This window comes from Cupressus sempervirens, chromosome 5 (assembly GCF_028749045.1).
Source record: "Cupressus sempervirens isolate cs-2001-9-10 chromosome 5, ASM2874904v1, whole genome shotgun sequence".
NCBI lineage: Eukaryota > Viridiplantae > Streptophyta > Pinopsida > Cupressales > Cupressaceae > Cupressus > Cupressus sempervirens.
Genome location: NC_143122.1, coordinates 390601942 through 390614391, shown reverse-complemented (window position 1 = coordinate 390614391; position 12450 = coordinate 390601942). Strand labels below are relative to the sequence as shown.

General features: G+C 30.9%; 1 protein-coding gene across 1 annotated transcript; it reads right to left on the bottom strand.

Annotated features, from left to right (window-relative positions):
• Nucleotides 1-8857: 8857 nt before the first annotated feature.
• LOC149556439 (copper transport protein ATX1-like) lies at nt 8858-11660 on the bottom strand. Its single transcript, XM_089785870.1, has 3 exons — nt 11568-11660; nt 10130-10205; nt 8858-9194 (listed from the first exon to the last, which is right to left on the bottom strand). The coding sequence occupies exons 1-3, from the start codon at nt 11574-11576 to the stop codon at nt 9061-9063; spliced, it is 219 nt and encodes a 72-aa protein (XP_089641996.1). The 5' UTR covers nt 11577-11660; the 3' UTR covers nt 8858-9060.
• Between the last annotated feature and the right edge of the window lie 790 nt (nt 11661-12450).

Here is a 12450-nt window from a genome sequence, read left to right as displayed (position 1 = left end):
AGTTTTCGACCAAGCATTCGTGGAAATTTTGACCAATGCCTGGAAGTTTTCTACCAAGCATTGGTCAAAATTTCCACCAATGCCTGGAAGTTTTCTACCAAACATTGGTCAAAATTTTGACCAATGCCTAGTATTTTTCAACCAAGTATTGGTTGAAATTTTGACCAATGCTTGGTAGAAATTGCACCAAGGCTTTGGAAAGTTTTCAACCAATGGATTGGTCAAAATTTCAATGAGAAAAACTTCTACCAATTGGTTGGTCAAAATTTTGACCAACCTGGGTCAAAATTTTGACCAATATTGGTCAAAAAATGAGGTCAAATGTACTAGTGTTCCTGTTAGGAGACTTTGAATCCACGTTAGGAAATTCCAACCCTATTAGGAGTTGTGCCAACCTAGTTAGGAGTTGTAGAAGATAGATGGACCCACTGTAGAAATAGCTTTATGGGCAAGACCAATGAAACCATTGTCCAAATGATCTTTGTATTAGCAGAATAATAGAATTGAATTGCACTTCCTTTCTCTTTCTTTGTCTTATTAACCAGACCTGTTCTTCTTTTGATCTTGATACTAGATCACAAACTTTGCATCCAACAATCCCTTGGATTGCTTACTCGCATTTAGCACAACACTCTACTAGATAATTCAAACTTCCTTGATTACTTTGCATACTTCATTCACATTCCATGTCTTGCAAACAAAGAAAACATCTTTCCTTTATACAATATCTTCAAAATAATTCCTTGATTTGGCCTTGAGGCTTTCTTAATAAATTATAATAAGAAAATTAATTAATTCATAATATACTAGCATTTTCAGCTCATAGCATATAGAAAACTTCACATGCACGACTTCAAGACTTGAACACTTGTTGATGTTACCATCAGACTATTATCAATCACTGTCTAACTACTCATCACCAGATCATATCTCTACTAGAAGATATAATAGGATCATCAAAAATTGCTTTCCATGCACTCTGTCTATGTACTACTCTTTGTAAATCACTTATAGATTTAGTAGATCTTTGACTTAGACTCTATGCATTTAACCTCATCATTAGGACACAAGGTAAAACACATCCTTAAATGTGCTTCACTTGTACATCAAAACTTTGTTCATACAATTATGATCTCTATCTACTACTCTTCCATTCTTCATAGACTTATTGCTACGTTGATACCAATGACAAACACAGTCATGAATGCAATATGTCAATACTCTCCAATGCTTAGGATACTCCCCCAAAGGAATACCATCAACATTCATGCTAACACAATCACTTTAGGTACAAGAGAAGGATTTTTTTTATTCTATCTATAATGTTCCCTTATGAGTAGAGAATTAATTTGTATCATAAGAATTCTAGGAAGATTATTCTACATGAAGGGTTAATTTTTCTCATATTTGAGAATATTAAGAGGAATACATTGTGGATCCTATTTAGCCTAGTTTACCTAATAAGGAGTTTTCTATAGGGCTTGGTAGTAGAAGGGTTAAGGGTAAGAGGATTCTTGCATGAATAGATGTAGAATCCCCCTAATTATGTCAAAAATGTTTAAGTATGAAGATATCTAAAGATTTGAAGACTAAGTCAGAGTGGGATAACATTGACGATTTGATACAGGTGGCTCTATTACACATGGGAAAGATAGTATGGATATTGAAGACAAGGGAATGACTGATGAGTCATATAGGTTGGTGGAAAGAGTGTTCTATCCTAACTCATCTTTTCATAATTCTCCCTATCCCCATCTTGCACAAATGGAAAAATTTCCTTCTCCATGGTGGAGTGATGTGAAGGATTAAAATATTGAAGGTGAAGTTTTTGAGGATGGGGAGAAAGAAGCCCTTGTCTTGGTTGATTATGAAAACTTTGAGGAGCATGAAACCCTAGTTTCACCTTAGCATCTAGTTGAAAAGGATGTGAAGAAAAACAATTGAGAAGAGGAAGGTTGTAGGCTTGAGGAGATGGTAAAGGAAAACAATGACACACATTTCCCTCTTCTAAGGATGGTTGATCTAGAAGAAGTTAATGTGAAACTACTGAAGGTTGACTTGAGAGACATGAAGGTGGATATGGGGTGCTTCATAAAGCCAAGGATATCTCCTTATACACTTTTATATGGAGAAGTAAATTTTTGATGTCATCAAAACCCTTAATCTCGATTATAGATCCCTTAGTGCCAAATTTGAGGATATCTAGAGGAAGTTGTAGGATACTGACATTAAAGGGGAGGTTGACAATGATGGTAATTTATGAATAGAATGTTTTGAGAATTTGTAGGGGAGAATAGAAAAAATAGAGACTTGTATCAGGGGGGTCATCAATAGTTGCCAAGATATTATGTCATCCTTTGTAAACTACTTGAAAAAACTTTTTAGCAAAGTGGATCATAATACTAGGGCTATGCTTCTATTGGATGTGGAGGCTAGTGATTATGCAAAGTAGGTTTTTGGACCCCAGATGCACATGAGATCAAGTACAAAGAAGACTGGTGACTCTCCTCTAGACCTCATGAATTTGAAGAATATTATACATAAAATGATCAATCTCAAGGAGTTGTTTTCCTCAGTTGAAGATCCAGTATGGCCCTTGGTGCCTTCCTATGATAGGTTTTTTTTGTTTCTTTTTCTATCTCTTGCTAGTTTTTTTTTTTTCCTTAACAGGGTTCACTTTGGGGTTGTTGGGTTTTTGAACATAGATGGTTTTATGGGTGTGAATTTTATATTTACTGTAATGAATCTATGTGGTTTCAGGTCCTCTTAAAAACTATTTTTACCTCTTAATTGAAAACTATGTCATTATTTGTCCTTAGTTTAGTGCCAACTATGGTGGAAAACAAGGGCCCCAAACTATTCATTGTCATCATAGGCTACATGTTTACAAGAAGAGAACCACATTTCACATATAGGGGGAAGAAAAATATGTTCATTTTTTTTATATGTACCTTCTCTCATATGACACTAGAACATATATAATCACTTTCATATTATTTCCTATTCAAAGTGAAGGAATAATTTATTCCTATCTCACTACCAACTAAGATGACAAACAAACATCTCATACTAATCATAAAGTCCCATCTATACTATTACAAGAGACCATCTGTAACGCCCCGTCAGGGAACCCAAAAGAATCTAAACTAAAGTTTCACTAATTTTTTTAAACATTTTTTTTTTAAAATAATAACATCAATAGATAATATAGTAGAATCAATAACAACAAGAAATAAAACAATAGCAAAAGCATTAACTCACATACATAACAACCATCATAAATAGATTACATCTCTTGGGGTTCTATGATGTTGAGTCACATTTTAGTTTAATTAATATTAAAATCAATAAATAAAACATCCACATTAAAGAATAACTACAAGTACAAATCCATTTAAATAATATACAATTATAGGATGTCACTTGGCAATAAATAGAATGCACAATCATCCACTATACAAGTCACAGGGTATAAAAAGCTAAAAGAATACACATCAACAATAATATACATCTCATAAGATCTCTGATAAACAATTAGAGTACAATAGAATAACCATTTGATAGAAGTACAAGATCAAAAAGAAGGGTACAACTGCACAAACACCTCCAACAACGACATCTAGCTGTCGGATCTCAATGGTATAAAAAAAAGCACTACCACCCAACCTTGTGAAACCTAAATGGCCCACTCCCACCACATTGAGGAGATAGTCTCAAGTCCCAAACAAGATAAAAAAACTCAAAAGTCAAAACCAACATCTAGGTTTTAGGAATCACCTAAAATAAAACTATCTCAAAGTGTACCAAGACACTTGTGTATCAACTAAACCTAGAGGCAACATAGATACATAGGAAATCTACTATGCAAGTGGGAAAGTGTCATCACATGAGCCAACTCTAAGGTTACCCGATAGTCTTTTAATACTCTAGCCCCCTAGTGTCTCAATGCAACATCAGCATCCTTTTGTACAAAAAAGGCATACTAACAAGTCATCTCTAAGGTTACCCTGGTAGTTTTTTAATACTCCGGCTCCCTTGTGATTTTCTATGGTACCAGTATCTTATTAATTCATTTCAAACCCATTTAATGAAATGCTATCAATTATTAAAATAACCTACAATGGGTTGCCCATTAGCTTCTTTAGGGCCTCAACCTCCATTGCAAGCCACTTCCCAACATGACATATAGATAACCTACCCTAAGCTCAACAAAAGAAAAAGATCTCAAATGACTATAAACCACACATCAGTTCTTAAACAAGAAACTGGAAGTACTAAAATATTACTAATCATAATCACAGACTCCACCAATACGATCATCTTAATAGGATTGATCCAAAATCATGTACACATAAACCAAATCCATGTCATTACATGACATCACCAAAAATAAATCATATCATCACGTTAGTCTTATACAAGCAACTGAGAAGTAATCGAAGATAACTGATCAAAGACTCAAAGGTTATATCAAGAAAAGCATAATATTCACCTCAACTCTACACAAGAAAATGAAAGGCATGTCAAAACATTTGATCAAACTCATCATAGCATGCACATGACACATCACCATGGTTGGGTGTAAAAGATCATAATTAAAACATCATCATCACATCAAATCACAAACCCCCAAGCCTCTAGTAAAAATCCCAATTGGCCAAAGCTAAGTCAACCCTGAAACCTAACATCAGTAAACCACGTCATAAAGAGTACATACAAAATTTATTTTCATAATTCATAAGGTTTTGAAAACACCAAGGTTTAATTTTCACTTATAGGTTTTCAAGTTCTCATTTTCATTTTCAAGTATTGTTGTTCATAATATTTTTGATCTCAATCAAGGTTTCAGTTTACATTTCTCTAGTTGTCGGATTCACTTTGGTTTCTAAGTTCACTAGAATCCCAGATGACTGAACAAATCATATAAAGTCATTTAAACATTGTTTCATAGTTCAATTTGTTATCAAAACATAAGAGTTCAGGTTTTTATTTCTAAGTTTACAACTTTACAAAGTTTATAAATTTCCCCTATAATAGAACCCATTTCCACTTTTAAATTCAATCACCCAATGACCACTAATTTCTAAAATAACAATGCCTCTATTAAATATTATAAAATAATCTAAATAATAATTATTAAATTGTTAACAATAATAATTATCAATTTATTAATAAAACAAAATGATTATTAATAAACAAAATTACTAATTAATAATATAATAAAAATTAATATTAATTTCATTAATAAATAATTATTATTAAACAATATTATTTACCATTTAATAATCATTAATTTAAAATTAACTTTAAATATTTAGTAAATTACCAACATATTAAATTTATTAATAAAAACTAAATTTAATAAAATTAATTTTTAACAATAATTTTTTAAAAATAAAAAATTAAATTAAAAACCAAGAGAATTTTAAGGCCCGCCGGCCTACCGTCCACAACGGCTGCTATAGGCAGCTCTACTGCGACCGCAATAGAGTACTGCTACATCAGTAGTAGTACTTGTTGCGTGTGTAGTAGACTGCTGTCAACCCATGTGGCAGGGAAGGTAGGGGGGAGGGGTTTGGTGGCCCCACCCCCAGTAAAAAAAATTATTTATTTTTAATATAAATTTTTCTAAATAAAACAAAACAGACCCCCCACCAATATCATTATATATGTATGTATGTATGTATGTATGTATTTTTTAATAAAATTGTGAACAATAATTATAGGAAAACCCAAATAAACCAATTGCATTTACATTTCAAATTTTGATTTAAAAAAAAACCCAACTGATTAAAATTTACAAGCACGAGGGTTTTCCAAAATTTCCATTCCTCAAACACAGATAACTTTGAAATGAAAATAAACTCAGATTTACAAAAGGGTTTCATTGAAGAAATCAAACAAATCAACAATTATCTAAGAACACATCTATCCAGATGCAAAGTAGACAGAAGATTGGAAAATTAAAACTATTGCAAAATTAAATATAGATCCTACCTGAATTTGATGCTAACCTACAAAAATGCAATCGCATGAAAAATGCGAGAAAATCCCTTTCCTTTGAAAACTTCATTTCATAAAAATTGCTTCTCCAAAATCTCAGTTATTGCAAAATGAGCTTCCAATCTCCGATAAAGAGTTCTCTCCTAAATTTGAGGCTCTGATTGTGCAATTATCTTTTAATATTTTAATATATGTTAATATTTTATTATCTTTTACATTTTCATGTACAACTCTTTTAGATATTTAATTACAAAATATCTTTAGTTAAATAATTAACTTTCTCTCTTTAATTAATGTTTGAAGCATTTTTAATAATATATTTATTAATTTAATTAATAATATTATTTAGAGTTTATTATTAAAATAAAACTCCTAAATAATTATCATTAAATTAAATAAATATAACTATGCCACAATTAGAACTATAACTTTATCTTTAAATCTAATTCTTTTATTTAATTAATTTCTCAATTAATTAAATATAATTAAATATTAAATTTTCTTAATTAAATTTTTATTAAATTAAATCATTAAAATATCTTTTAATTTGATTTAATTATAATAGAAAATCACCACATGCCCACAAGAATGAATACAAAAACCCATCATACAAAACATAATACGAAATCAAACACTAGGGTAAAAATCATGAATTCATGTCACTTGATGTATTCAAATGGGTATACTAACTCAGATACTTGTCCTACTTTTTAGGACAATTGACTTAGGTTTAGGATTCAGACTCAAGAGTTATCTCCCCACTTATACCATTGAAATACTGCAATAGGTATACTCATCTTAGCAATTTAGGGAAGTTGATATCCGGTACTTGCATTTTGTATAAAATCCATGCATGTACAAACATATATATTCTAAACTAAATAGGCAATGGTGGGAAGTGGTGCATCGTGTACATCTCGACTAGTAGGTGACTATGACTCCCTTTCTCAACCACATTAGAAACATCATACATAAAGTAAAACAGACAATTACACCATACACATGCAAGTATGGAGTAAGTAATCATATAACTGCATATAAATCATTTATCTAATTTAATCATCATGAGATAACTAAAATCACTTAACTGAACATACACATATATTATCATCGAAAGGATAAACATAAACACATGAAATAACTGAATAACTAAATAACTCATCACATTAATTAACTAAGTATGAAATAACATCTGAACAATCTGATAACCAAGTACTGATAATCATAAAACACAATCAGAAAATAGCCTAAAATAATCTGACAATATAATTAAAAAAGTGAACTAGGAGTAGGCATTACACCATCAATGTTATATTACAACTTCAAATTAATTTGTATAAAACAAAACATTCAAAAACTTAGATTAAATTCTATTAAATATGCAAATAGCATTAGAACATCTTAACCATAAGTCCAAAACAAGAATGTGCGAATCATAAGTATTCATGACTAAAATAAGTTGATAAGAAATTGTAGGCCTCACAAATATTCAATAACATATTTTTGATAACTATTCGATTTGTATTTTCCCTATTATGAATCTATACAACCCTCATTATCCATAAGATTTTATGCTTTATTTAATAAAACTCACTAATTTCTATACAACCCTCAATATCATTAGACTTTAGGCTTTATTTAATAAAACTAGCTAATTTTTGTTACATATTTCAAAATGCTTTCTAATTGATCTAACAAATAAAATGATATAACCAAAAGACTCGGCCAGAGTAATAGTGATATAAGTAAAAATTATCTCCTACTTATTGATAAATATTAGTTACACATTAATAATGATTCAACTGATGCTCACTAAGGCCATAATGAAGACTTTAGAGACTGTATATAGTATGAAAGATTCATAGATAGCTCAATAACTAGCCTAACAAGTATAACCTCTTAAAAAGCTGAGATTCTTGCTCACTTAAATTGTGGAAAAGCAATTTTTGAAGTTCAAAATCATTAGAGCTTCAAGAAAATGAAAGAAAATATTCCCGGCATGTTTGATGGTTTTGCAATGAGGTCTTGACTCAATATTAAATATTCTGAATGTTACCTTTCGTTGCAAGAATACCTGCAATACCTTTGAAAGTCCTTGCATATCAATGGTCTTTTACGTGATAAAATCACATAGAAAACAGGTTGTAACGTTGAGTATCGCTAGAGGTTCGTAGACTATGGAAATTATGCATGATACCCATTCATCGCTGTTGTACAGCGTTTGTAATAAATCATGTATATAATCAATGTCAATTGAAGAGTTAAACATCATAGGTTAAGGCTTGATTCTTAGGTTAAAAGTGTTAAATAGTCAAAGCTGACTTATTTTTCCATTAGTATGTGATGTTTAAGAGTGATCTGAATAGACAGATGTTATCTACCACGTTTAACACAGATAGATAACACATTCTTATCTAACATGTTTTTATCTACCACGTTTAACTCCGATAGATAACACATTCTTATCTACCACAGATGTTGAAATTTTAATATCTCAAATCATCATTTATATATGCTTTGGAGTTTACTTCATCATACAACCTTTTATAAAGATAGCATATTCAAATGTACAATCATGACACAGATCTTGTAAATAAAGAAATATTAACATGCAGAAAGTTCAATCATCAGAGAAAATACAAGCTATATCAGCTTTTAGAAAACAGACATTTCAAAAAAAAACCCACCTCTGCTTAATAATAAAGAAGCAGCAAGTAAAGTTTAGTTTCTACAAATTTCAATTACTAACAAGTCCACTTGTTCAAATGCACAACTAACATACAAACTTCAGACATTGGGTAAATAGAGGCATGCTAAGAGACCAATTATCAAGACCATTTAGCGAGAATCAGAATTTTTAAAAAACCTTAGATACGGTCTTAAAGAACCTCTATTTATTATTAAAATGCAGAGTATAAACTCTGCAAATTTCTATAATGGTCAAGGTACCTAAACTTAATACAACCTTAGTCTAGAAATTCCTCATGATGATAAGTAAGATAAATTACACTATATTATCATATCAAGTATTCACTTTTATTTTTGTTACTTGGGATTTTACTTCCCTTCCACTGGCCAGAGGCTTGTCTCCTTGCCAGCTTTTGTGACGGTTTCCAGAACTATCTCAGGCTTTATATTTCCTTTCACTGTCACTTTTTGGTCTTTTAAGCTCACTTCATATGATTCGACTCCTGATATCAACCAAAATGTTTATTAATAAGAACAATGCAGCAAAACTACTTTATGATAGACAAAGAGTACTACCACTGTAACTAATTCTTTCGCTACACCTGAGCAACATTTTAAGTTCAAGATTACTCAAAAATAAGTCTAACTAGTTTTTCATGCGTAGCTTTGTTAGTCGTGCTAGTCACCCTTAAACATCACACATTAAGGAAAAATAATGTTTGAAAAAATTAGTCAACTACTATTTAACACTTTTACTCTAGGAATCAAGCTTAGTATGTGATGTTTCAGCTGTCTGCTATTATACAAGACATGTTTACCCTGATCCATCAGAATTCGAACAAAGAATTTGAACTTTTCAATGCGTTTTAAGTCCAAAAACTAAATTTTAAAGCTATGGTAAAAAAGCGGATGGCTTAAACATCACACACTAAGGCTTAATTCCTAGGCTAAAAGTGTTAAATGGTTAAAGTTGACTTATTTTTCCAAGCTTAATTTCCTCCTTAGTGTGTAACTAGCGTGTGATGTTTAAGGATGGCCGAAAAAAAGCATATTATTTTAGTGTTTATTAATTCTAACTCAACATTTTAAGTGGTGATACGACAGTCTCAGTCTTCTTTGCATGTTTGAACTCCAAGACAACTGGGTTAATTTCACTGTAATTGCTCTTTTAAACAGTGATTTACTATTTCAGCCCTAGTTTCAGCTTTCTAAATTCATGCATTGACTTGCTATATAAATCATGCATATTGTAAGGAAATTTTATGGAATAATAGAAGTTTTCCAATACTCTTTTCCCTCGCATAATTGTTCTGTTTTATTTCTGTATGAATTACATTTTCTTTTTTTCTTTCCTAATTAGATCCATGCGATCTATGCAGCCACAGCTACAAAATTTTACATATTAGAATAACATTAAAGTAAAAGTGCTTGACAATACCTTCCATTTTGCTGAGTACTCGCTTTACAGCTCCAACACAACCTTGACAGGACATAGCAACCTTCAATACAACTGTCTGCAGTGCAACAATTTTATATTAGAGACAGATATCATGTTTAATACTCAATTACAGATTCTTCAAGCTCCTACAATGGAAATCTTTAAGGTTCAATTCCAAGAATAGAACCATGCACACATACAGGAATAGTATGTTACCCTAATTTAAATCATGGGCAGTTTGCACAAATGGTTACCCTAATGTGTTGAAAATACTATGTTATGAGAGGTTTCTATTAAACATTTGTTGTGGCCACAATGTGCATCCATGACGAAAATCCTACTATACCCCATTAGTGATGTTCAGAATCTTAAGAAAATCCTATTTAGACATTTTTTCTGGCTCTATCAAATGATTCTCACGAGAAGAAAGAGAAGATGATGTATGGCAGATCTGACAAAGAATTTAGAAACGGATACTGCAGAAAGCATGGCGATGCAAAATTACAACACAAAATACAACTCATCCAAGAGATCAAAGACTAGCCCTCCTTACAAGGATATTTTTTTCTTTTGTGTTTTTTGGTTTGAATTGTAAATTTTGTGATAGAAAAATGTGTACAGATCAAGCTATATACAGTTTTCTACAAGAGCCTGTACAGATAAAGCTATATTGTTTATTTAAGAAATTATGGTACAAAATCAGCCTTCTATTTGGACTCAGGTATGTAAAGCATTCTGGAATCTGAAGGAGCGGCTATCCTCCATCCAAACTGCACAGTTGATCAATTTTCAAAAAATCGAAAACATAATGAATTTTTTTGAAAATTTCATCGTTTTATCTTTATGATCTGCATAGTTTGTAGTAAAAAACAACAAAGAATTTGAATTTAGAAAAAAATCATTAATTTTTTGTGAATCTGGAAAAAAAAAGTTCAACTTTGTTTTGTCTTTAGTACATTTTGAATGGAGATTAGCCTGTCCCGAATCTAAATGAGTTGAAATCTATAAATCGAATGTAAGCCATTAATTTGTTTCTCTGATAGAAAATCATCTACCAACATACTAAAAGCTGTACTCTGGTACAAGCCTGTAGTAACATAGTACATGCAAACAACAAGACAAATCAGCAACTAAAATTCTTCCTTCATTTTAAAATTACAACTTGTACCATATATCATCTTTCTCCTGAACATTGAACCCAGAAAAGAACTAAAAAATTCAGTAACAACTGGATATCTCAAAAGTTCAGTAAAAATCGAAACTTTTTTTCTTAAATCAAAGCTAAATAGCCGGCTAAACATCTCATTCAACAAACAAAACCAAAAAACTTTAATAAAAGTTTACAGAAAACTACGATTTATAGAACCAGAAAGAAAAAACACATTTCTATAAAACATTTGGAGGAAAATAATTGAAGGAAAGGAAGACGCAATCATACCTCAGCCATTGCAACTTTCGATGATTGGCAACTCTGCAATTCTGGATGGTTTGAAACAAATGAAACGGCTCCTCTATTTATAGTATTTTCAAGTTGATTTCGTGGTGTTATTACGAATGTCTTTTAATGCCTTACTTTTGTAGTAAATAAGTAACCCACGTGGCGGGAATATGTCACGCCACTTCCATAATAAGAAAAGAAACAAGGATTTAGACCAACTAAATGACAATGGATTTTCTCATTTGAAGGTATTTAGGGGAAGAGACTATTTCTGTACTTAAGGGGAGTCAGTAGGAACTGTGGATTGAGAAGTTGCAAATTGTCATTTCAAAATGTGTGTTCTATATTTAATTATCAAAAAAATTATTACTTTTAGTACATGTGTGATCGACTATTAATATACTTATTATCTACTATTGGTACATATAGTATTATTTTTTGATATTTTCCAAATAAGGTAATTGAATGTATCCATAACCATACGATTAGGAAACGGACCAACAACTACTAAATCTCTTTCCCTAATATATTTTCTTAATGATAAATTATCTTAAGGAAAAAATGTTCCTTTTTTCTGAGAAATTTTTTGTAGCTCTTATTTTGAGTTCTTACATATTAATTAATTTAAATATAGACATGTAATTTTATATAAATGAGGAATAAATTGGTCAAACCATGATGGTATATAGATGGGGATATAAAGACTTTTCTATCTATCACTAATAGGGAAATATGAAGTTTTTTTTAGAAAGTGTGAAAATAATAATAAGAAAATAAGATATTATCTATAAAAACATGTTTTAAAAATGTCTACTATCTAATATCCATCCATATAGTAAAACATCACCCAATCTCCACTATTTCTTATATCTAGTATACTAGT